General features: G+C 40.3%; 2 protein-coding genes across 4 annotated transcripts in view; both read left to right on the forward strand.

Annotated features, from left to right (window-relative positions):
• The first annotated feature begins 1,615 nt into the window (after positions 1–1,615).
• Positions 1,616–7,375, forward strand: srsf5a (serine and arginine rich splicing factor 5a). The gene is made up of 8 exons (XM_004539936.5): positions 1,616–1,774; positions 2,886–3,025; positions 3,117–3,187; positions 3,706–3,837; positions 4,381–4,450; positions 5,853–5,926; positions 6,007–6,111; positions 6,278–7,375. Exons 2-8 carry the CDS (start codon positions 2,900–2,902, stop codon positions 6,585–6,587), a joined length of 888 nt encoding a protein of 295 aa, XP_004539993.1. The 5' UTR covers positions 1,616–1,774; positions 2,886–2,899; the 3' UTR covers positions 6,588–7,375.
• A 3,427-nt stretch (positions 7,376–10,802) lies between these two features.
• pacs2 (phosphofurin acidic cluster sorting protein 2) overlaps positions 10,803–26,617 on the forward strand; it is a 65,825-nt gene continuing 50,010 nt past the window's right edge. For all 3 annotated transcript variants that reach the window (XM_004539933.4, XM_004539935.4, XM_004539934.4), the window contains exon 1: positions 10,803–11,137. In XM_004539933.4, the coding sequence (XP_004539990.1) occupies positions 11,019–11,137 (119 nt within the window). In that variant the 5' untranslated portion in view covers positions 10,803–11,018. The remainder of the gene's footprint in view (positions 11,138–26,617) is intronic.

Genomic DNA, 26,617 nt, shown 5'->3' on the forward strand with positions numbered 1-26,617 from the left:
AATACAAGAACAGGGTTTGTACAGTTTTAATGAGTTTGTTGAAGCAGAGAAATTGATGACAATGTTGCAAGAAAGAAGCCATTAAGAAAAGACAGGAAGGAAGGTCTGACTGAAGAAACTGAAACAAACAAAGAGAAAGTTAGAAAAAAGGCACAGCTTTCCAAAATGTTTCCACGGGAGTGTTAATAGTTAAAGAAAAATAATTTAAAAATGTTTGCAGTGCAGTAAGAATAACACATTTTTGGTCAACTTGAAAGAAATGCATATGTGAAAATAAAAGAGAGATCAGAGGTCAACTGGGACAATCCATGTGATACTTAGAATCCCAGTTTACCAGTATTGTTTCCTAAATGTTGCCAATACAAAGAAAGGCTGTGGGATTTTAAGCATAGTGTTAAAGATAAAAGTCATTTTTTGTAAGTCTGGCCATATTTGACCTTGAAGAAGAGGTCAGAGGTCAATTGTGACATAATATTTCAAATCTTTTAAGGTATTTTTTTTATATGTCGACAATACACACGAAACAGGTTACAAGACTTTTTGTCAGCTGTTGACCAATAAATCATTAAGTTCACCTTGAAGACATCAGTGGATGTGAGACAGATTTTAATGGATCATTAACATGAACTCACTCTACACCCCTACAAAGTTTTATCAGAATTAATTCAAAACTTTTCAAACTGTCTTGTTTACAGACAGAATGACAGGCACTCATGCAAATAATATCGAACGCATCGCCTCCTTGGTGGAAGTAATAAACAGGAAGCCAGATAAAGTTAAAGAAAAAAAAGAACGTGGATTGCAATAAAAAGTCATTTTCAATGAAAGGTGTGCTAGTTTAAGATTTGATATGAAATAAGGAATACAAGAAAAAGATTTAAATTAAAAGGTCAAAGTCTACGCCTTTACATGCAGTATTTTGTATTTTTACATGCAATTCTATTTTTTACTCTTATTATTTTATTTTAACTGCAATTGTATGCATTGCCTTTTGGTATTTTGGAAAAACGTATTATTATTAGTAGTAGTAGTAATTATTTTAAAGACTTGCGTTTTAACTTCCTAACACAGCCAGGCTTTCATTTGTTCATGCCATGGTAAGAGGTACTTATAAATTGGTTTATAAAGAACAAATTCAATATTGATAAACAGAGTAAGAGTTTTGTGAGTGGCAAGTTTACGCTTAGGTTTGTGCTTCAGCACGGTTAGGAAATGAGGCCTGTAGGGCTTGCGATACAGGATGTGAAAAAATGTTTTAATTTTCTTGAAAACTAACCCTACTTGTGATATATTATGTACAAATTTTAATAATCCTTAAGGAAATAATATCATAAAGGAGTAAAATCATTGCAACTAGTATGAAAATTACTTAAGATTAAGGCATGCAGAACGCTGCGTACCCAAGAATAGGCTGATATGAGTTGCCAAATCTGTGTCTTATCCTCCTTTCAAGTATTCGAAGACGCTAACCTTAATGCATGTACTCGTTTGTCGTTTGCACACATTCTTTGTTATTTTATGTGGATGGTTTATTATTTTAGCTGTAAATATTACTGGGGGTAAAGCCCATGGCTCTAACAGCGTAAACCTAGTTAAGCATTACCTGCTGCAATCACGTGACACTGTGAGGGCAGCAACGCATTTTGCGGTCTCTGCTCTTTTTATGCTCACTCGCCATTTTGATTCAGCACAGTCGGTGACCTACTTTGAGCAGGAGCGAGCCAGCAGCGAAAGCAACAAGGCCCAAGCAGCTCTATTAGGAACAAAGAAACAGGTGAGCGGTTATTAAAGCGTATTTGTGTTATTTCAAGGATTTTGCGATTTTTGTCAAACGTTAAATTGGCGCGTTCTTCGCGCTGAAACCGAAGTTAGGTCACAGGCTAGCTTCGGCTAGCTGGGGATGACCTCGAGGCGAGCGTCAAGAGCGAAATTGTGATGAGGCCTGCTTGTGCTTACTGTTACCCAGCTAATATAGCACATTATTTGTCAGATCCGCAGTCTTTTACATCCCCTTACCAGCGATCCTCTAATTTAAGGTAGGATTGCAATAATAATCGACGCCGATGGTTTATCTGAGGCCGATTGGCAAGGCCCCAAGTCATTTTTCTGGTGTCTCATAATCGGAGAGAATCGATTATTTAATCATTACTGATTACCTGCAATGCAATCGGACTATTTTTTTTTCTCCTTTGATGCAGATCCATTGAGCTGTTTTAACGGGCCCCTTGATCGCCGTTGTTGTGCTGTCTGCACATTTCATATCGCATAAGAAGAAAATGTGTGGAAATACCTGTAAATATTGATAAACGCGCTTTAAATTACAATTTAGCCGTGAGAATGATTGTACGGTTTCAGTCAATAGCTCCATACAAAACCGTTTTCCATTTTGAGCTCGATGATGCAAATAGCCTGCGAACCGTCGGGGTACGCTAAGCCCAGTTTTTTTTTTGCTTACAAGCTAAACTACACTCGTTTAAACCGGAGAGGGATCATGGTGCGTGTTCCGATCCTGTTGAGCTTTGTTCAGTTTGCCAGGGGCCTGTTTTTCACCCTAGCTTGAGTGTATTGCAAGTCTCTTTACGTTATTTGTCATGCAAATCTAAAACGGATTAACATAATTAATTTTGCTAAAGTTTCATAAAATACATGTAGTTTAAACTATCTGCTTTTTTTTTCTTTTTGTGGTTAATATTTAATTTAGAAAATGGTTGATTAACTTGTATTTTTGCAGCGGATGTGACCTTTGTTTCAAGGGGTGTGGCCTGCTTATCTTGGCCATAAAAGGCAGCACATGACTAGCACATAAATAAAAAGCAACGAGTAAACACTTTGTGCGGTAAAAGCGCTGAGCTAGATGCTGTTAACTAATTACTCTTTCATCTCAGCTGATAAAATCATCATGAGTGGCTGCCGTGTCTTCATTGGACGCTTGAGTCCTCACGCCAGAGAGAGAGATGTGGAGAAGTTTTTCAAGGGCTATGGTCGCATCCGTGAGATCAACTTGAAGAATGGTTTTGGCTTTGTGGTGAGTTTGAGCATTTTTTTTTTTTTGTGCAAAGTGAGAGTTTTCAAAGTGTTTTTGCTTATACATAATCACATTTTCCTCTTCCTTTCAGGAATTTGATGACCACAGAGATGCAGATGATGCTGTGTATGAGCTAAATGGCAAAGAACTGTGTAGTGAACGGTAATGATGTTGTCTTTATGTCTTATTTGGTGGGTGTGGGTCGGTTACATTTGACTTTTTTCCAGCAAGATATAATTGCTACTTTATCGCAGCTTATTAAGTTTATTTTTTGAGAACCTTACAAGCTGTTTATACTCTATGACCGAGCAGCTTCTTCATTTTATAAGTAAATTTCCTTGGCTGGTCCCGGTTCCTCTTTCTGTGCTGTTAGACTGCCACAGACCTTTTAAAGGCTCATTTGTGAGTGTTTGACACAACTCAGGAGGCCCTTCAAAACAAGAAGTAAACATTCAGACAGTGGCTGGAAAGGAGAACTAGTTCCTAGTTATTAAGAATAATTTCTCTGAGCTGATAACTTCTTTTTCCTCAGTCTTGCTTATCGCAAAATAATGACGTCAGGCTCCCTGTGGTGGAGCTGTCGCATGCCTGAGTCACATGGAGCACACACATTTAATCAGATATAATTACTTTGTATATAATCTGATAACACTGATTGAACCTCTTTTTTTGCCCATCAGGGTCACTATTGAGCATGCTCGCTCCAGAAGAGGAAGAGGTGGCGGCCCTGGAATGGGACGTTTCGGAGGCGGCGGCGGTGGTGGTGGTGGTGGTGGCGGCGGCTATCGTCAGTCTCGCAGCAGTGGATCCAGGTACAGCACATTTTCAGTAGCTTCCTTTAAAACAAAGTAATAATTTTATAAAAAGCACTTAAAGATAATATTCATGTAAAAAGAAATAATGATGTTAAATAAATAAAATTCTAATAAATGGACAGATGCAGATTAAATATTGATATTAGGTTGTAAACCTCTGACACGTGATAACAGATCCTGTTACGTGGAAACTGGGTGTGACAATAGTTTATCTGGTCCAAAGTCAAATACAGTCCTGTGACAGCTCAACCAATATTATACAAGCTGGAAAGATACACATACAAATTTGCATACATGTGGCAGGAAAGTAGGATTGAGAGTCTCTAATGGACTACACTAAAATAGGATTGGCCAGTGTTGAGTTTCACCTCTGAAGCAAACTCAAATATTTACAGAACCCTAAGGTAGACGGTGAACGTGACGAGACACCAGCCGTGTTTTCAGGCACAAAGGCAGATCCGGATGTGGATGCATTCACCGGATCTGTGCTCCTTACAGAAAATGTAATCAAAGCTGTGCTGGTGTTTGTTGCCTCTGCAGATATGGCCCTCCAGTGCGGACTGACCACAGACTCGTTGTGGAGAACTTGTCTTCGCGGACGAGCTGGCAGGTAAGAGACAACAGGACACAAGCTTTTTAAAAATGACCTAGTTTTGTAAAGGAGCAAAATTAATTTTATTGGCCGGGTCAGTTTCTTTAAACACACAAGGTACAGAAAACAACACATACCAGGCAATTTTCTATTTACTATAGGAAGCCCCCTAGTGTTTATAAATACTTTTTCCTTTTAAACACTCTTTTTTTTTCTCCACACAAAAGCACATGTTATTACTGATGCCAGGCATTCTAACAAAAACATTTAACTGTTTTTATTTATTTTGTTTTTTTCAAACAGCTGCTCTGATATGGTTTCCTTTGTATCAGAGGTAAATGCACACCCTCCACTGGGTGTCACAAGTGTGTAGCGCCCTCTGCTGGTTGTTTTTCTGAATAGTGTCCATTTGGTGCCTTTCCTTACACGCAGTTGCCGCTGATGTAAAGTCTTGGCTGGGCCCAGTAACGGGTGAGAGTGGTCTAGCGCAGGATACGGTAGCCTTAGGAGGTCCGTAGCCACAGTCTGGAGGTTCTGTGGGCTGGCACTCCCGACTGATGTAACCCCCCTCAAATCCACGGTCCCTACACTCTCCCATTTGGGTCTTTTTCTGTTGCTGATGGAGCTGTGGGGGGTGTTGGGTCGGGCGCACACCCCTCCTCCTTGATCTCTGGTGGTTCCTTACTTGTGGAGGCCGGATGCTGAGTCAAGGCCGAGGGCGTTTCTCAAGGGCTTAACACTGCATTGGTTCCCATTTGCTATTTGGACAAGTGGCTCTATGCTAATATCTTCCTGGGTATGGAGCGGTAAGTAGCATAAAACTCATGTGATTGGGTTTGTTTAGGGTCGGGTGGTAACGGGGTGTAGAGTTACAGTCCTAAAGGGGACTCACGTAAACAGTGTATCTCTGTTGAGCCAAATCTCTTTAGAACTAATACATCAACAAAAAGGAAGTCCACATTAGGGTTTTTTTCCACCTACCCATAGTTTTGCCTGTAAGTACATAGCATTATCTCAATCGTATAAATAGTTGGCATACAGAAATTCATCCGTTCACCCAAAAAAACCAAACACAGTTCTATGTTACCCTTCAGGCGTTTTATAATACAATTCAATCTGGTTTTGTTTGATGTGCTTAAAAATATAATTTAAGGGTACAAAAGGAATTTAAAAGAATAAATAAATGAAAAAGCAACACTTGTCCACTCTCAAAATGCAATTTGTGTGGCTCTTTTGTTTACGTGGCCTCCACTGAAATGGAAGCTTATCACTAAGTGACAAACGTCAGGACTAGATGACCCAAGTTTCAGTGGTTTCTTGCTGCCTGTTCATTTCTCTCCCTCCAGGTCTGAGAAGGCTCTCACTGACACCTCAGGTTTCATTCCCCGTTGCTAACCCGCCTTTATGCTTTTAAAAATAGGACCTGAAGGACCTGATGAGGAAAGCAGGGGAAGTTACCTTTGTGGACGCTCACAGACCCACCAAAAACGAAGGGTGAGTTGCTGTTTTTTGAGTTGAGCCTTTCTGTATTCCTAATGTGAACTGTTTGTCCACTAATTTCTCTTTTCATGCAGGGTGGTTGAGTTTGCATCCCGCAGTGACATGAAGAATGCCATATCCAAGCTTGATGGGACAGAACTGAATGGTCGCAAGCTGAAGATGTTTGAGGACAGCAGAAAGTAAGGTTTTTTTAATTTATTTTAGGTTGTATCCATAAATTGTTCAGGAATTTGCGAGGTTTCAAGTCAGTTTGACAAACTGTTAAGAGATTTAATATTTTATTTTGAAAAGCCGAAACATTGTGTTGTAATTGCGCGCTCTCTCTCTCTCTCTCTCTCCCCGCAGTCACAGCAAGAGCCGCTCTCGCTCCCGCAGCTACTCCCGCTCAAAGAGTCGCTCCAGGAGCCGCAACCGCTCCAGGAGCCGATCCAGATCCGCCAGCCGGACTCCCGAGAAGAAGACGTCAGGAGGGGGCAAGGCCTCAGCCAGATCCCCGTCCCGCTCCAAGTCTCGCTCCAAGTCGCGCTCCAGATCTCGCTCGCGTTCACCTGCACCGGCTCAGGACAAACAGTCTCCCCGCTCTCGTTCCCGCTCTCGCTCTCGCTCCCAGTCCCGCTCTCGTTCCCGCTCCGCCTCAGCAGACAGCAAACACTGAGATGGGTACACCTGTATGTTGTAACATAGACTTGTAGTTGCTCGGTGTGGGTCTAAGTCTTTTTCCTTTCTTTTTTTTCCTTCTTTGTTTTAGTGAAGGGGATGCATTGCCTTTTTATATGGCTTCTTTTGAAATAAAGACTGTCATTAATGACACTTTCGTGTTTATTATTTGTAAATCTTAATTTTGGATGCGTCTCCGTAGAAGGAAGTTTTGTTTTTGTGAGATTTATGTATCCCATCTTTGTACAGGCATTTCATATATACGAAATACTCAGTTGGTGATGATGCCCGTTACAGTCTAAGCTGTCTGCCATGTTTTGATTCCATCCAGCACTCTGTGGCTTTTGGTCACGTCATTGATTCTCCAAAATGTTGACGAGTATGTTTTGGTAGTGCGAGCTCCCGGTTGTTGCTGTGATTACGCTTGTGATGACGTATTTGTACACGTTTCATTCACTGCCCTGATATGTGAATCTGCAAAGACTTCAGCTAGTTATTTGTCTGGATTTTTTTTCTTTCATTTTTGTAATGGATTTAGATTTGTTTTTAAATCATGGCCTTATTCCACCTGCTGAGTTTTCTTAATCTCCACCCTATTGGGTGTTGAGGGCCTGAACACGTTTGTCTCTAAATAAGTTTATAATTTGATACTAATAAAATGCCCACTGCATTTCCTTTCCTTTTTTTATGTCAGTTTTTTAAAATACTTTGTGAATGTGGTTCAAGAGATTCACATACGCATTAAAATTTCTGCGATTGAACTCAATAAAGCTTCACAACTGTTAATTCTGTTCGTTTGTCGTTTCTCAAGTCAGTATTGAGCAACATTAATTAAAATTGGAGGGTTTGCAGTGCAGGTGCTGCAGCTTTCTTGTGTGCACATACAGTAGTGGATAAGCTTGAGAGTGAAGATTAAGCCAAGCTCATAACTACCACAAGATCCTGTTTGAACACGTGTGGCTCAAACCTTGCTGTAATGAAGCTGATATAGCAAAGTGCAAACATTTATGGGTTGTATTAAGATTTTGACTTTATTTCAAGTCCTCTGATACAATTCAAGGCTTTTTGTTTAGATATTCTATGTATTGTACAATGAAGAGGCACACAGGGTGAAAGTCAATGGCTCTTAGGTGTAATAAAACTGCAGTTGTGTTCGAAGTTTACATACACACATAGGCATGAATGTGGTAATTTGCTGCTTTCCATGATTTCTTTGAACGGTTCTTTTTTTCGGTGTGGATACAGAATATATCTTTAATGACTTTAAAAACAATTCTGAATTTATTTTTGGCTCAGTTATATAAACATATTTCAGATATTTGGTTAAATCCCCCTTAGCAGGTTACACCTCAATTAGATGCTTTTGGTAGCCACAAACAAGCTTCTTGCTTAATTCTGGCTCGATATTTGACCACTACTCTTGGTAGAATTGTTAAATTGATTGCATTTCCTGCTACTGACCTGTTGAGGGTACTTGAGTTGAGATCAGGATTTGGGAAGACCATTCCAGAGTGTTAGCTTGCTCTATTCATTTACACAACCAGTATCTTTGAATGTATCTTTGGGATCATTGTTTTTTTGGAACCCCAGATTGTGTCGAAGTTTCAACCATCTAGCTTTTGATTTGAGGTGAAGTTTCTGTGTACATTATACCACCTGCTTTATGCAGTGCCAAATCCTAAATAAATGCAAACTTGTGCACCCAACTCTTATTTTTTAAGAAGCACTTGTTTTTGACTTTTGGGGCTGGTCCCAAAAGCGAGTCACTCCCCATAGACTTCCATGTTAAAGGGCCCAACTTTACAGGATTATAAAAGCTAACTATAACGACATCATGGGGCCAAATGTATTTGGAATACAACTGAATACTGGGCACACATTTGACTAACAGGTGTTCCAACAAAGACATCTGTACCTGGTGTGTGCTAACTGGACCTCTCTGCTATGTTTGGGCTGTTGGTGCATTTTGCTCCTCCCTTTCATCCACATATGATCACTTCTGGCTCCAGTGGTGACTACATCCACTTTTTTGTACAGTCTTTGGCTCTGACGGCCTTTATACTGAGAAAAACCTGATTTTGAACAGTAAAAAATTAATTAAAGTTCATTTTTTCGCTTGTTCAAGGGGACAGAGGGGCGATTACTGAGCAAATATGATTATAGACAAGCTTTCTGAGGATTAATATAGTAACAGCTTATCCAGGAGCTCATGCTAATCCTTAAAGTGGCCACGTGCTTTAAAGATGAGTGGTTTCTCTTTACGTTACTCACCGTTAAAGAGTAAAACATGTTTGTTGCGGTCTTGGTTAAATGCAAGCAGTTTTTATTACTTTGGCTTTAATCCCATTCATCGTGGTCACCACATGGTGGCAGTGTCTACTCGCATTGCAAAGTCGCTGCATGGCTGTACATGAGTGATCCACCATTAGGGATGACAATAATCAGGACATGATTTTCCAGGTGAATGAATGGAAATAATTTACGCAGGTAAACTGCTGTGATTTTAAGAGTGAAAGATGTAATCACGCAACTCGAGCCGTTGAAATGGAATTTAACATGGAGTTTTTGCATATCTATCTATCTATCTATCTATCTATCTATCTATCTATCTATCTATCTATCTATCTATCTATCTATCTATCTATCTATCTATCTATCTATATATGATTATCTATCTGTAGTTCAATGTTGCTCCACCCCCAGCTGCTCTCACAGCAAAGCTTTGTTGTTGTTATTGTTGTATCACTCAGGTATCACTCTACCTGCCACTGCAGGGAAGGAAGTCCTGCGGTGACGTTTTGTTCTGGAGAGAAATATATGAGGGATAATTAATGCCCTGTTGAAGCGCAATGAATGCAAAGGCAGTCAAATTTAAGTGCCAGACTTATAGAAGGAAATTAATGCCATATTTTAAAAACAAAAACAAAAACAAAGGTTTTGCATATAATGACTTAATCTTAGTGAGATACTAAAAGCTGTATGCTTTCTTACCACTGCAGTATCTTTGCAGTAATAAAGCTCCTTGAGTCTCTCAGTGGAGGAAGTATGATACTCAGACACTCGTTTTGCCTTCAAGGAAATGGTCTTTGTTATATGGTAATAAACACTTACTTTATTAGGTATTCATCTTGTTTATGTCTAATTCTGGCCCTACCATCCAAATGTGTCATTAGAACTGAAAAAACTAAATAACACACATCTCTTGCTGTATAAGTAACATCCTAACACTTTCCTTTTTAAATAAACAGTGCCACTGTGGTATTACAAAATGCTGTTTCATCAGTCTGAAACGCACCAACTTCCTCAAAATGCCTCGTTTATCTCACAGCGACACTGATCCAACATACAATAAAACTTAACGCTATTTGATGTCAGTGTTGCTAAGCTTTTAGCTGAACTGCAATCGGTAGAAATGATTATCTGGAATAACTGCCACTACGCCACTATTTGAGCTTTTATGGTTTCACATCAGTTGGAGGGTTTCGTGATGTAAGGTTGTGATAGTTATAGTGTTCTATCTGAAGTTGGTGTACTGGGTTTAACAGCTGCTGATAGATTTAATTTCCTTTTGTTTATGGATACACTGATTTTGCTTTTTTGGAGAAAGACACGACTCGTGGTGCATATTTGCAGGACTCGGCTTGATAAAATAAATTTACTGTACTGCAAAGATGAGTCCAACTGTGGGGTGGACTAAACCATTTTACCATCTGTTTCCATCCATCCTTTTCCACTTATCTAGTTAACCTAACATACAACTCCACAGAGAAAAGGCCCAGCAGGCTGGTGGATTTCAAATCTGTATCTCTAAATATGGAAATGCAAAACTGCAAACAAAACAGGCTTTGGAGGACTCCTGCCACTGTCTGTCCTTAGGTAGTCTCTCCCACTCACTCCACCCCACCTCAGCAACTAGGGCCCCCTGGTAAAAGCACTGAGTTACTCCCATCTGATTGGTTGATTAAATATTTACATTAACATGCAGTTATACAAGTGCATGCTCTCTTACCACAGTTTTATCATATAGCTGGCATCATATGTCATATCATACATGCTTTTCCTTTACAAGACACATTTTATTATCTGGTGCAAAAACAAAAACACAATGCAATGAATGCTGTGAATAAGTGTGTGAGTGGGTAAAACGTTCCCCTCCCTCCCGCAACAGGGCGGCACGAATCGCCCTCCATACACTCAGAGCAGCGTGGTAGGCACAACAAGCTCAGCGGTGGCTCCGCTGCAGTCCCTCCCTGGCACAGAGGACCACACCGGAGAAATGAGCTCGTCCTCCGCCGTCTGCACTGCATTAACGTGAGTGCGTAACGGCTCTTTTTCACGGAAACACACGCGTATACAGAGGACCTGCACCGGTCTGCTGTTTCCAACCCCCCCAGCTTGGTGTCGGATAGTCCCACCGGCAGCTCGGACCATGGCGGAAAGAAGCGGCCGGCTGAGTTTCCCCGGGAGCGGGGCTCTCAACAGACCGGTTCCCATGAACCTGTTTGCAACGTGGGAGATAGACGGATCGTCCCCGAACTGCATCCCGAGGTAAAACGCGGCTGGCGCCGTATCTCGGTGTCCTTTTAAACTTTAAATGCGACGCTTGCACCGTGCCATACGCGCAAGCTGTCAGTTGTCAGTTGGCTAACGTTACGCTTGCACCAGCTAGCTGTATCATCATGCCAAGTGGATGCCCATGCAGGCAGGCCCTGCACCGGGATCCTCCATCCATCTGCAGCACTGTTTGAATGTAAATATTGCAAAGGGAGGGTAAACTGTGCCTTGTTGGTAGGCTACAAAAACAAACACGTTCAGTGCAAGGTTACATCCCACCGTGAAGGTGTGTGTTCTGCAGAAGAATGAAAGGTAACCAGCCCCGTGCCAGATCACTGTGCCCCGCTTCATGCATCATGGAGACCCAGTGGGTTCATTGGGTTCTTGTGAGCCCCCCCCCCCCCATCCTCCACCCTCGAGGAGACTTAAATGCAGTGTGCATTCCAAGGTTGCCCCGATTTGGGTGCATTTCTATGATTTCTAGTGTTCCTCATCTCAGCACTGGTAACATTTCACCCATGATAGGAGAGCAGCTCACAACAATTTTCACTATTGATTGTCTTCTGCCAGAAAGTATAGTTTAATACCTTCACAGACAATAATATCTCAAAGTCTCTGGAGGCTTTGGCATTGTTTTTAGTTTACTGCCTCATATCTCCCACTATGTAAACATACTGTAAAAAACAAAAAACAGCCAAGAAACTTCAAAATGTCATTTCTGTAACTTCTCTTTAAATTTGTGTGTGCAGCTGCTGAAAAAGCAACAAGCAATTTTAATTTTCCTTTGTTGCCTATTTGTTTTTCAATACTCAAAACAAAAAAAGCTCTGTGTAGGTGTGTTTGGTTCTTTTAAACTTATGCCTTGCCCTCAGGTTGCAAACAGAACAGAGCAGTGTTTGTGTAGTTGTTCTCAGCTGGAGTGTCACTGTGGTTTTACTGGACTGCGCTCCTAAAACCCAACAATGTCTAATTATACGGTGATTCAAAAGGGAGAAAAAAACCAGCAAATTTTCACTTTTCTGATGCTGGAGTTAATTACAGTAGCGTAAACGGTTCATTCATTATTCAAATGAACATGGGTATATAATTAAGGCTATAGTAAATACAGGAATATATGAGATTTCCTCCTCCTCTGAATATATTTGTCTGTTAGGCTTTTCCATATATAGTCATGGTAAAAAGAAAGTACAGTTTTAATGTCTAACATATCAGGACATAACAAAAATATCCTGGCCCTTAACAGGTCTTAATATTTGGTAAATACAACTTCAGGTGAACAGAAACGCATGACCTATCATGCTTTTATTTATCAGCTTGACTCATGCACTTGAGTAACTGATCATCAGTAAAGGTGAGCTCCTTTATAAAAGCTAAAGTTTTGGTGGTCTGGAGCATTCAGGTGTGGTTTAAAAGAGAATTTACATCACCACTGAACCAATCTTTCCTGTTCATCAATCTGGGTGGACAGATTGATGGACAGGAAGTTGTTTAAAAGGCCATTTCCAAACGATTTGAAGTCCATCATTCTACAATGAGAAAGATTATTCACAAGTGGAAAACAAGACGTTTGGACGGGCATCCCAGCAAATTCACCCCAACAAAAAAGAAGTTAGTTACTATGTTAAATGTTAAACTTATTAACGGTACAAATTTCCAGGAGAAAGCGTTTCTAAAAAGAACAAACCACAAGACTTTGGCAGCAGCGTCCAAAAGACAAATTAGGCCAAAGTAGTTATGACTGGTTATAGTGAAAAGAGAAGGGAAACATCAGCAGAAGCACATCACACCAAGCACGGTGGTGGAGGGTTGATGATTTGGGCTTGTTTTGCTCCCAGAGGACTTTGGGACCTTACAGTCACTGAATCAACCATGAACTCAGATGTATATTAAAGTATACTGGAGTCAAATGTGAGTCCATCTATCCAACAGCTACAGCTTGGGCAAAACTTCATGCAACAGGACAACGATCCCAAGCACAGCAGCAAATCTGCAACAGAATGACTGAATTGTTTTGATGGGCCGTTACAAAAGCTGTTCATAAACAAATGCCCACAAACCTCAATGAACTGAAATGACATAAAAATAGTGGGCAAAAATCCCCCACAATGATTAGAGAAATTGATAAAGTCAGACAGGAAACTGATTACTTGAAGTTGCTGCTGCTAAAAGTGAGTCAACAAGCTACTGAATCATGGGGTGTACTTAGTTTTGTTAGTTTTTCAGATGCTGTTTCAATAGACACAGTGTAATATGTCATGTGTTGTCATTCATCTTGGCTTGTAGTTACCTAATTTTAAGACCAGCTAAGGAGCAGTTGATTGTTCACTGTGGCGTTATGCATAAAACCTTATAATTGAAAGAGGGTTTACTTTCGTTTTGCTATAACTCTGTGTTTGAAAGCCTAATGCAAATGTTCAGTTTGAGAATAATAATTCTGAGTGTCAGACCTTGAGCTCAAACGCTGGGTTATCGCACAAAATAGTCGGTCTGATTATGAAGTGGCATTGAATTAAACCACAGCCTTGGTATAAAACCTTGGTCAGCAGTTCTACAAACTATCCTTTAAACCTGATCTCTTCCGATATTTAATGTTGTAACTATCAGCACAAGCATGTAATGTGGTTAGATATTTTTTTGAATTAAAAACAGATATGAGGCATTTCAGTACGAGTATAACTGTAAATAAATTTATGTTTACAGGCATATAATCAAATAAAGTTGTATTTTCCCCCCCATAAAATCAGAGCCAAAACCTCATTAGAGGAGGTCAGAAAAGAAATCTTTTTTTTTAATGGTCGTATATCAGATTAAAATACGGTAACTATTCAGCACTTGGATGCAACACAGACAAAATCCTGCTGTCAGACTTTGGTCAGCATCTGTCAGGCTGCAGAGAAGAGGGAAAACGCTGCAACTGATACAGAATATGGAGGAGTATGTTTGTGTGTTTATTTACTTTTTTTAAAACTCTCTCTCTTCAGCCTCGATCTATCCTCTTAAGTTAATACCTTCAGTGGGCATTAAATTGCATGGCTTTTAGCTGAAATAAAACGAATTCATTTCCAGGAATAGCATAGTCGAGATGTTATTCAGCTGAGTGGACAAGTGGATAAAAAGGTTCCTGTAACTAAAAAGTCCCGGGTTCAATCTGCACCGACCCTGCACGTCTGTCAGCAACAAGAGCAGCGTGGGCTGGCGTATGAAGCTGCTTTACAGAGTGGATTTACTTCGCTTAATGTGTTCGTGGGCTCAGACACTGCAGCAACTCGCCTGCTAGTGTGAAGTGAATTCAAGACCTTTAAAGGCTGTAGCTCTCTATTGACTGCTGTCTGTCAGAGTTTAGACAGGAGGAACTCAGCTTGTTAACCAGGTGTCAAATCAACTGTCTTCCTCTGTCAGTCTCACACGGGAACTAAATAAACTGAACGCCTCACTGCCTGCACTACTATCTACTTCTTTTAGTATTTAGTTGTTTTTTGCTGAAACAATGGAGAGGCTCTTCTTTCAGTTTTCTTTTCATGTAGTATAATTCATGGTTATGATAATTAAAAATTTAGCTTTGGATAAATAGTGTGAAAAATGAACTTGGTTGTTTCTATTATTCCAAAACATAGACTGTATATAAAAGATGGATCGGGAAATGCAGAAGACCTTTAAACCTGCGTTTCTTTCCCCTAATGGTCAGCAGGAGGTCTTTTTTTTTTTCCACTTACAAAAAGAAGTCTGATTGAGAAAAGACCAGTAAATACATTCGCATTAAATGTAATAATCTTCAGCGGTAGCTTCAGATCATGAAATGTGTTAATGCTCATTTTGTAAATTGTATGCTTTAGGGCATGGGCACCTTATGTTTGACAAATCAGTCAGGGTCTAGAGTTCATCATTCACTGCTATGCAGATGATACCCATTTATATTTATCTATGAGGTTGAAAGACCAAAATAAATTAGCTCAGTTAAAGCTATAAAGCCTCTGATGACTGCCAATTTCCTACTATAGACACAACTAAAAATCTTTGCAACATTATGTCTAACCAGATACTTACTGTAGATAGGCCTTGGCTTCCAGCAGCGCTGTGAGGAAACTTTCAGTCATTTCTAATCAGGATATATCCTTCACCATGCACATTAAACAACTATTTAAGATTGCTTGCTTTTATTTGATTCTAGCTAATGTATTAATTGCTTCTAGTGTGGCTATTTAATTCATTATTATCAGGTTGTTCTAAAAAATTCCCTTACAAGCATTGTATCTTCTATTTTCCACTCCCAACCAGGTGACTGCCCCTCCCCGAGCCCTCCCGGAGGTCTATTCCTGTTTAGAAGGGAGTTTTTCCTTCCCACCTTCTCAAAGAGCTCTTATTAGAGAATCATCAAATTTAGAGGTTTTTTTTTTTCTCTAATGCTGTAGGGTCTTTACCTTAGTATCTGCCGGTTCGTGACAAAAATTGAGAAATATTTTTGTCGATAGCTAAAATGTTAAGAGCAACTCTGCAAACTAGTGGATGATGGTAGCTGTGTACATCTTTTACATACAGTCTATGGTAAACGACTGAAATCTAATTGTTATCATATTTGCTTCCTTTCTCAAAAATGTGAGCTCTCAATAAAAACTGAATGCATGTTAAGTTTTATTAACTGCCATCTGTCATCCTAATTTTTGCAGTTGTACAAGCAAGCCTTCAGCTTATGCATTGTAATAAGAAAAACAGTGCAGTTCTTGTCAGCAGCGACCATGACAAGTTAGTGGATTCTCTATGCGAGACAGAGGTATTATGAAGGGAAGAGTACTTAGCATGAAAAGTGATTTTTTAAAATTGTAAACACATCTCCTTTTTAGTCCTCAGGAGCCAGAGTTTAATTTTTTATGGGGAAATCAGGTTTGGTGTGAAGAGAGTCGGTAACATGGTTCCACAGAGCTGTACTCATTATACTGTTCTGTTGCCAGAATGAGGATTTAAATTAGTAAACTTGTATACAGTGCTAATCAGATCCTGGCATCCCTTTACCTCACATGGGTTCATTACATTTCTAAAAATCAGCCAAGCTACTGTTTGTAACATGGGACCAAGCAGCATTTTTAATTTGAACTAGCATATGTGCTCTTCTCCTGATTTTTATCATTTTATCCTGTACCTTCCTCATCCTTCCACAAATACTGCTCGCAGTGGCTCGGAGGTCTCTGAAGCCCAAAGGCTATTAGCCTGGGAGGCTTATAGAAGTGCTGCCTCGGCACTGATCTCACGTTTCCTAGAGTCACTTCAGGACACGTGCCTCTCCACGCTGAGATACTTCATAATCACCTACCTCAGGAGAGGTAGGGGGCCTTAAACACATAACGTAGAGGTTGGTGGGTTGTGAAAATCCAGATGTGAGATCTAAAAGTGGCCGCAGTTTTTATGAGGTAGCACTAAGTGGTTATGAGGCTCTGATCCGTGCTTACTAATAATGCTAAGAAAGGAAGCAAAGAACATGATAGGTACAATGAAGGCTCCTCTTATATTCTCAGCATCCTCCTTAAGTGATCCCAACTCTGAATGTGAAATGTAGTGGTAAGTCCTGTCACCTCATCGTGAGAGGCATTTGAATGAGCACCAAATGCGCTGTTTCATTGCTCAGGGCATCTGAACGCTGTGCTATAATTGCACACTTGTTCCTAAAGATGCTTGTGTCTTCTAAGAGCCTCTTAAGACCCCTATCATGCATGTAAAATCAATCAGCTGCTGATGCTACATCTGCTCTTAAGAGCCAAGGGCAAGGAGCTGTGTTTCATTTTGGTATTTTTGAAGTGGGCATCAGCTGCATTTCTGCACATCAGCCCACAGGCGTGTGGCTAAGTGCTACAAGAGACGGGGCCAATCTCAGAGACAGAGCAGGGATTGAACGGGCCCTCGAATGGCAGCTGGAGCCAGTAGGCAGTCATATTTGGGCCTGTTGGAGGCGAGACTGCTGAGATGTCGCTTTGAGCAGCAGCGAGACACTTGCTCTTTTGTCCCCTGGCTGCCTGGGATGGTCACACTGCGGGAATTTAGAGTAGGATGAATGAGGGGTAGTTAAAGCCTCTCATTGTTTTTTGTTCCCTTTGTTGTTCTTGTTGTCCTGCACTCGGTGCTTGTTCTGTACCAATGTTTGTGAGTTTTAACAAGGCTAAGAGGCTGCAACTATGCCAGAAGCCCTGTGAAGCTGTGCTTAGGAAGTTTTTTGAGCTAAATGATAACGTGCCTAGAATAACAATGCTTGCGTGCGGATCTCCAGCAAGTATAGTGTTTACCATCCTAGCTTTGCATGCAAGAGTGATAAAATCAATAGCAGAGGTTAGCAAATGGTTTTTATTCTGAGGGTAACAACTGGAATTTTTTTCTTATTATAACAACTTCAAAACATTTCAACAAAAAGTAGGTTTCATCATCTGGGAGCACATTTGTCCCTTCTTTCCTGCAAGTGTTGCCATTTTTTATTGGTTAAGTCAGAGGGTTTAAGTTTCTTGTGGTGATATATAAAATGCCAGATGTTCAGAAGATGTATATACATTCATATATCCTCTTGGGACCATGAATGAACCAATTTCATGGCAAAAGTGTGAACAGTCATTGAGACATTTCATTAAAAGAAAAAATAGCAAAATCTCACCCTAGTGGTGGTTGTAGATTAGGTCTCAGTCACGCAGCCCCAGAGACTCGTTGCTAGGGAAAGTATGGAGATCACTGGATGTCACTGGATACAAATTAGTCACATAAAGGGTTTTACACTACGAATCATCTCTGGGTTGCGATGGTCACTTGCAGATTGCTGCTGTCACCCATAGTTTGCACAGGAGATGTCGACTTGCTTGCAAATATTTGCTAACTGAACCACAGAACGGCAGTTAAACAACACAATTGACAGACTTGACATAAGTTCACCTTCAAAATAAAAGTCTTACTGTACCTCACTGTAGAAATCAACATTTTAAACCGTACAACTTTTAAAATGTCTATTAGTGATGAAAGCAATCACCAGGTGCTGCTCAGCGCAGCATCGCATACCTCTTTACATCTAGTTTCACCTAGCATCAGCAGGCAGCCTCCTGCAGACATTTGCCAAACTGTCTGGGGAATACACAATCTTCCTGTAGCTGCGGATGGGTGCCAGGCAGACCTGTGCAAACCATGAACTAAATTTCTTGGCAGTTGGTTGATTATGTTTATGCCAGGCGCACAGGCACAGAAAAGGAGGCAGGAATTAGAAATTGTATTTATTGCAGTGTTATGGGAAGCTGGGGAGCAGGTTTGGGAAAGCTTGTGCTGGTAGCACTGGTTGGCTGGATTAAAGAGAGGAGCTGTGTTTGAGGCCTGAGAAGCTGCCCTGAGGGAACAAAGAAGACAGAAGTGCAGCAATACTGATGTGCAGCAGATTCTACTGCTAAAGGATCTTAAAAGCAAAGATGTGGAGCGCCAGTGGACTGACACTGCCATACACAGAGCCCCAAATGCTCTGATGATTTCCACACTTTAAACAGACACCTTTGTAGAGTCATTCTCCTACCATGCTCTTTGAATGTTAACTTAGAAGGTCTTATGTAAGAGATCCCCCCTGAATCTTGCTGATGCAGAGCATCCTGCAGGACAGACAGGGCAGGACAGGAAAGGGCAGTTGTCTCCTCACTGCAACACACACACACACCCTCCAAACACACATTTGAGATGCTTTGTGACTCTGCAGGCCGATCAATTTTGCCTACAGCTTACTTCACTCATGCCTCAGCGCCCAGCTCCATGCTTGACTGCCTGCTTTTTGTGCTCCTCTTTTATTTCCCCAGACAATATTAGATTTCTATGAACCTGCGTTGATAATATCTGTTTTGCTTTCCTGCAGAATGAGATTACGAGCATGAAAAAAAATGCTGCATGGCAGCCTGTATAGGTTCTGTTTGCACAATATGGGATTGCTTACATTGAATCTAGATGGTGGAAGAACAAGCCTGTGTTAAAGAACAAGTTAAATGTCAAGGCCTGCAGAAGAAAGATGATAAAGTGCAGACATAAACATCAAATTACTGTAAATGGCCCAATGTAACCCAGGTTGGTAGGGTAGCTCAAAAATGAAAGACAGTTCAGGAGAAAAAAACTGCTATAATATGCTGCATGCACCCGCAGCACTGATGTCGCATTAACATATGCGCCACAAATGAATTTCATGCTAACCGGGAAACAGAACATGGAAAATTACATTTCTTCTACAATTCTTGGGCTCTTCTTGCAAGAAAATGCGAGCCCCAATGAAACAAATGTAAAACAACCATCGCCGCCATCTATGTTCTTGAAATCTTCAGTCCAGGGACACAGCGTTGTCTTTAGCGGGTCTTTTAGTCTAAATAAGATGTCTAAAGACTAAACGGTGTCCTGCTGAACCCAACACATAATAAAAATGTCTTAATAAGACAATATCAGCAAAACTGGCACAGGAAATGTTACGTCTACTACTGATTTCCACACAGACTGATAAATGTATCTGAATGTGGCATTTTTATCATTTGAAAGACTGATCTTTTGCAACTTTCGCAAAAGTTTTCTTTTCAGAGTAGGTGACGGTGAGGTGAGCGCCCTCATCATTCATTTCTGAAATCCTATGATGGTGTCAGCAACACCCACCACAGTGATAACCTAGATAGGATGGAGGAGGAGCTTGTTGCTGGTGGGAAATATTGCCCTGCAACATGTGGTTAATGTTGTGAAAGGAAGTGAGAAGCGATTAGAAGTAGTGTTTGTTAAAGTAGTGGACTGTGTGTTCAATATCCCCTTTGGGAACTAGTGTGTTGTGGTTGAAGTTGTGTGTGCTTGATCTTTAGTAACATGAGGCTTTTCTCCTGTAAGTGTGGACTTTGTGGATTTTATATTGAGAACAGCCATAAATGACTTTTTTCATATTTCTTGAAGGTGTAAATACATTTTTTTAAACTTCTTGAACTTTTACAGTACTTTATATTTTCTTGCAAGGAGCCAGACTTTCTTGTCATTTTTAAGGTGGTCTTGAGCAATAGTTCTGCAGGTTTTCTGAAGGTCTTTCAGAGTCTGGCTGCTTTTTCACCCATTTTCAGTCCGATCATTGTACCTGACCATTTTCAGAGGAATGTTTTTGTTTGCTGTTGAACCACTTAACACTGGCCTATGAGTCAAGCTTAAAAAATGCATCTGACTCAACAGATGAACCAGTGTTGTTTTTACACATAACAGACAAAGTTAGCAGTTTTAAACATATCTTCTGGCGCTTTGTTACTGAATCTATGAAACATATCACAGAAAGTATTTTTGCACCAAAAAAATTATTCTCAAAGAGTTAATAGAGGAATACTTGAAATCTTTCTTCATTGTTTGTCCTAAAATATTTAAGGAAACTGGACCAGTGGAGAATAAAAGAAGAAGTGACAGGCCTAAAAAAAAAGTTGTTTACAACATATGAGCAGTTTCTGAAGGGAAACGAGGAGAAAGGCTGAAGTATGCCAAATTACGCAAGAACTGGACTCAACATCAGTAATCTGCAAAATACAGTGGATGCTATCTCATAGTTTCGGGCTACATTTCAGCCAGTTGTGTCAAAATTCATGAAATTATATATGCAGAAAGATCCCAATAGATTTTGATCCACCGTGCAATACCATCTGAGAAGTGCCTGATTGGCAACAGCTTCATTTTTCAGCTTGATAATTATCACAAGAGTGATAGAGTCCGAACTTCAACATTACTGAGTCAGTGTGGGATCATCTTGACAGTGAATAGAACAAAAGACAGCGACTTCCAAAGAAGAGATTTTAAAGGGCTCGGGAAGCCTGAAGATCTGTTCCTGCACCCATTTCCCATTTTCCCAACAAAATGTATAGAATTGGGGTGGCTCACAATACTAAAGCTCTTGTACTTTGGTTAAACTAACAGTTTCCTGTAGCTTCATTTGCTTTTGCAGAGTTTCTCCTTGTCTTCATTAGCCTTTGCATAGTTTTTAAGCCTATAAGACGCTTGTTTCCGGGCCTTGAGTTGATTAATTCTGTTGAAAAGGTAACATTGTTACGCAGCGCTCATTACTTTCATACCCTGTTATGTAAGTGTGATAATGCTCCATTCTGTTACAACAATGCCCGCTTCGTTTCTGCACCCAAATCCACAATTCTGCTAATAGATGAGTTCCATTTCTAAAGAACATCACTGTGTAAAACTGGATTTTCTGTGATTGCTGGAGGTGACCTTATTTCCAAATGTGGCTCAAATTATTGAAATAGCTCCGTGATTACACAGGCCACCATGGGGCCTGTTTACTTTATCCCATGTTCCAGTATTATTTTTTTATGTGTAATGCAGGAATAAAAAAAGAGGTTAACAGGCTGAAAATAGAGCGAGAGACATGTCAAAAATTTGTGCTAGATGTAGATGAGATTTCAGCTCGTCCCGCTCTGATTCAAGATGTCTTTGTAGCCCAGAGGAAAAATATTGATTAGTCTATTTCCTCTAATCAGGGTGATAAAGTTTGGTTAACGAGACAACAGAAATGCAGATTTAATCATTACTGTCACAAAAATGTACAGAAAATTAACAACAAGAATCGATGTCTCAGGCTTAAAGTAAATTTTCTGCCTCGCTAGTGATGTAACGTCAACTGGCTGTCTGAAGAAGTTTTATATTTACACTTTGGCTTCTTTGCGGCATTAGTATTCATCGAGCACCTAGCTTTGATTTACTTGATTTGTTCCCTCGTTTTCATGCTAGTGTTTTTTGTTTTTGGTTTTTTTTTATCCTGCAGAAAAGTGAATTTCTGTGCTGAACGGACTTATTGTTTCTTACTACGACCTTATTTCCAGTGTAGCTGTGTGGTTTTTGATTTGTGTGTCCAAACAGTGGCTTCCAGGGAAATCCTCGTAATACATTAATCACTGATTTCCTTAGCAGCAGTGTTTGTGTCGCGTTTCCTTTTGGCAGCAGGTAAATCTGACGTTGTTTGTTGATCATTAATGTCATATGTGCCTCGTGCCTTCCTTCCCTGCATTTTTGTGCGGTCTCTCATGAGCGCGCCCTTTCATTCTTGCGGTTTTGCAGGAGGACCCTGTAGGCTGTATTGTGAGCGTGGCTCCTGCAGCACCTGGCGTGAGAAGCAGTTGCTATTTCGGTTCTCCCTTCACAGAGACTTAAAGAACCTTTTTTTCTGAATTCAGAGCATGCAGGAGAAATGTAGGTCAGGTTTCTCTGGAAAACTTGCAGCCGTGAGGACAGCTTAGAAGGTTTTACATATTGTAGTAATTAGGAAAGCTGCTATGCCACATCTGGCATCTCACTCCTGGGTGGTTGAGTCATATGACCTCGTTCGTGTTTCCACCGAGCTCCTCCCTGATGGCTGGACAGATGGACACGGTGAAAATCCTGAGGTTGGCACTAGCAGCTAAAACCTCTCATGTGTCCCTGGATAACTGTAGAAATGAACGTTCATTATCACTGCCAGTCAAAAGTAAAGCGTAGCTTGACAAGCCTGTGAACATAACCTTTTTGACCTCCTGGACGCTGAGCAAGCTTCGACAGCGCAGTCCTGTTAATCTGCTCCAGTACGGATGGTCAATAAAGTTGTGGGGATTTTAACAACGGAGATCAGTGATTCAAATTATTCATCAAGTCTGCTATGATATTTTTTTTTTTAAAAAGCTTTGTTTTGTCCAGAAGGAGAGGATTTTTAGTCTCTGACCTGACTGTTAAATAGCGCTTCACCTCTTTAATCCATTTTTGTTTGAGCAGACAGACGACATTAAAAGCTTCTCTTACAGCTCAGACAGGCTCGTTCTTTTCTTTGAAATGGGTTACCGTGTGATGTGTGACCCCATAAAGGAAATATTGTGCTCTGACAAAAGGCAGCTGAGCCTCCGTGAAGCTGAAGCAGGTCACAAATGTAGAGCCGATTGTCCAAAAAAATGGTGCAGAGGGTGACCTATAAAAATGAAACGGAGATGACTGTTTAGCTCACCGGGTACACCAGATGACACATATGCCATAAGGTTCAAATCCACCCCGAGGCCATTTAATGCAGGTCTTACTCATAGCTTTCCTGTCTTGGAAAATCAGAAAATTGAAGAAAAAAGTGACTATATTGCAAAAAAGTTTTAAAACTTGCTAAATAATTGGCTGCAGGAATGAGAACTGCTGTCAAATAATATAAAGTCAGATTTTAAGGTAATTTTTTAAATGATTCGCAGATTTTGATGCTAACCTTCTCCAGTGATCCACTGCACAGTTTGCACCACTAGTTGTTTATTTTGATGACTACTTATATCCAGATAAAAGTACTGGATCCCAGTGGGCTTCAGTTGCCATTTTCCTCTATCATTTAAAATTTCTCTACATTTAGATGCAACACAAGCTGTCTTAAGCGTTACAGAAAACTACAGTTGCACTGAGCTTGAGTTAATAGCACTTAGCACGGATTCCAGAGGTTTCCTAGCTTTGAAAATGAACTTGCTCATGCTTTTACCTTTTCTCATTCAAACTCCTTTAACGGGCTTTTTACTTCACATATTTTGGCTATTCTTCGTTTGTTGACAGTTAATTATTAGAATTCATTTTAAAATGTTAGTTTTAACTTTTAGAGCCCTACGTGGTCGAGCCTCCCAGTATGTTTCTGACCTGCTGAAGCCTCGTTCTTCTTCCTGAGCTCTTGCGTCATTGGCTCAAAGGTTGCTGCTTTCCTGGCGAGGATCGCGCTTTTCAGACAGCCTTTATGTTGTACAGACTCCACTGAGTCTGTTAAAAAGCAGCTGAAACATTTGTATACAGATAGTCTTTTGTTTAAGTTGTTATATGTTATACTTTTATTCCTTGTGTGTGATTTTAAAGTACTTTTTTTTTTTTTTTTTTTTACTATCGGCCAACTCTGAAATATCTATTTTTACTTTACTACAAAATACTCTGCAGCTTTTGATTCTTCTTCAAAAAATACAGGACTTTATGAGAGGGTGAGAAGAAGGGTGAAGCATGCTTTTAAAATGTTGACTGGAACATTTGGCCATCTGAATTCATGAGATCTGTTGTGCATCTGCTATTATCAGCTACTGCAGGGAGGAGCTTCCCTAAAGGAAGACTTCTATTTCTTATCATTACTAAATTTGTGCATTCTGTGCTTTAATAAGATGAATTCTTTTTGATGTTTGCTGGATTTTTTTTCTGTAAATGAAGCAGTCTTTCGTTCTCATTTATATCCAGAAGTTATTTTATTTGGAGTATCCATTTTCAAATGGCGTTCTGAACATACTGCGTTACGTTCAACATCCACTTTAGCCACAAAACGCACACTCGCGTGCAGTTCATACACTCTCACGGGCCATTTGACTAAAACAGTCAGAGGTCCAGGTGGCCACAGTGTGACCCTTTCAGCCACTTCAGTCAAAAAACATTCATATAATTGCACAGAGCGCCCTGCTCGTCCATTTTCAGCTCCCCTATAATGCAGAAACCTGTCAGAGCAACAATATGAGATCTGCACGAAAGCGCCCTTCAGCTGAAGAACATGGTGAATACAGCAAATGTGCCTTCTCTGTTGTGACTGCGCAGTTAATTTGCTCCATAATTACACAGGCGAAAGAGCTACTAAACTCTCGACTGGTATGAAAATCATTATGTTGGACACTTCAGACTGGCTGCAGTGGAATCTGAAGTGTCTGCTGTTTGTTTAATGCATCTTTAGATTGGATTTTTAACCCCAGCATGGTGAAATGAAAGTTCTGGCAAGATCTGAGGCTTTTTAAAAATGATTGAGTGAATCATTCTCAGTCATATTTTGCAAAAACTAAAAATTTGTGATTTTTTTCCCTTTTCCTGCATTGCCATTCCTGTTTGTGCAAAGCCAAGTACTTAAAGAGATCTTTTTCCTGTTGTGCAAGACGTTAACTAGCCTGTACAGATTCCAGACCTCAAACACATCCAACACCTTTGGGAGGAATTGGACAAGTGGGAGCCAGGCATTGCTGCCAGACATCAGTGATGGATCTCACTAATGCTCCTGTGGCTGAATGTGAGCAGCCAGATTGTTTTTAAAGTTGCTTTTTCTTCGTCCTTCTGGACTAGCAGAGACTCTGACAACAATCTTGTGCAATATATGTTGTCTCAGTGTACCAAAATCGAAATTTTCATATCAGAGATAAGCCCACAGGCCAGACTCACACAGCATATGCAAATGTTTTGCGGTAGTGTGGCAGCTGAAAGTTTCGTGTGGATTAAAAGGACTTCACGAGATCATCTTGTTTTGAAAAGTCCTGGATATGGACACTGGTCTCAGACATGCTGTAAATACCAGGATTTGACAGCCTAGAGATGATTAAAGTGGGTGTCCAGAAAGCTGGCATCATAAGAGGAGTGTGTGCAGCACGTTGCTGCATACAAATCTTTTTTTTTCCTGCTCCCAGAGGCCACAGATCATTTTATTCTTTAGTGCATCAGTTTCTCTGCACTTTGGCTGCAAAACATGAAACAAAGACTTTGCTTTGGGCTGCCTGCTTCATGTTTGTCTGCTGTTCTGTACCTCAAAGCCAACTCAGAACCTATATACTTTATCCTTTTATACATACACATTTTTTCCCCCAGACACTCTTCCTTACAAAGCAGACACATCTCCCTGGAGATAAATCGGTTTTCGTATCCATCGTGCTTTTAATTGTTTCTAGGTCATTCAGACTCTGAGCTGATGTAAAACATAGAATTCAAATCTTCCTGTCCTGCATATTTAATGGAGCACATTTATTATAGATTTTTTTTTTTTAACATTGTGAATATAGCTCTAATAGGTCAGTGTTTTCTCACTCGACCATCAAATTTCATGGTAGAGGATATCGTGGGGTAGATAGCAGATGTGAGAAAATTTGATTATTGGGCCGTTTCTGTCTGTCTGGCCCTTCATTAGGCAACACACTGTTATAGTGTGCTATTTCTGTGTGATGCTTAGAGAAACTGCAATAAAAACAGGATCTCAGACTCTACAGGCTTCAGTTAGCATATTGAATGTTAAAGTTAATGACAGTATAATTAGAAAAAGACTAAAGAAGTGTGTATTGTGTTGAAGGATCGCCTCTTTAAAAAAAACAAAAAAACAAAAACACACCAACAAGAAAAACATGGCAGCACAGCTTAGGTTTGGAAAGTTGCTTCTGAACAAACCACATGACAAACCACATGACTAGACCAAAGTAATGTTTGGCCCTAACACACAACATGTTTTGAGAAAACCAATGCAGCACTAACACCTCATACCAGCTGTCAAACACAGTGGTGGAGGGTTGATGATTTGGGCTTGTTTTGCAGCCAGAGAATCTGGGAACCTCGCAGTCATTGAGTCGACGATGAACTCTTCTGTATACCAACGTGTTCTAGAGTGTAATGTGAGGCCATCTGTCCGACAGCTACAGCTTGGCCAAAACTGGGTCATGCAACAGGACAATGATCCCAAGTGCAAATCTACAACAGAATGACTGAAAAATTAAA

Source organism: Maylandia zebra, linkage group LG19 (assembly GCF_041146795.1).
Source record: "Maylandia zebra isolate NMK-2024a linkage group LG19, Mzebra_GT3a, whole genome shotgun sequence".
In the NCBI taxonomy this organism is placed as follows: Eukaryota; Metazoa; Chordata; class Actinopteri; order Cichliformes; family Cichlidae; genus Maylandia; species Maylandia zebra.

Excerpts from the sequence above, each read along its gene's own strand:
- srsf5a (XM_004539936.5), top strand. The coding sequence starts at position 2,900 with ATGAGTGGCTGCCGTGTCTTCATTGGACGCTTGAGTCCTCACGCCAGA. Across the intron at positions 3,188-3,705 it reads AAAGAACTGTGTAGTGAACG|GGTCACTATTGAGCATGCTC; the intron begins GTAATGATGTTG and ends TTTGCCCATCAG. Across the intron at positions 5,927-6,006 it reads AGACCCACCAAAAACGAAGG|GGTGGTTGAGTTTGCATCCC; the intron begins GTGAGTTGCTGT and ends CTTTTCATGCAG.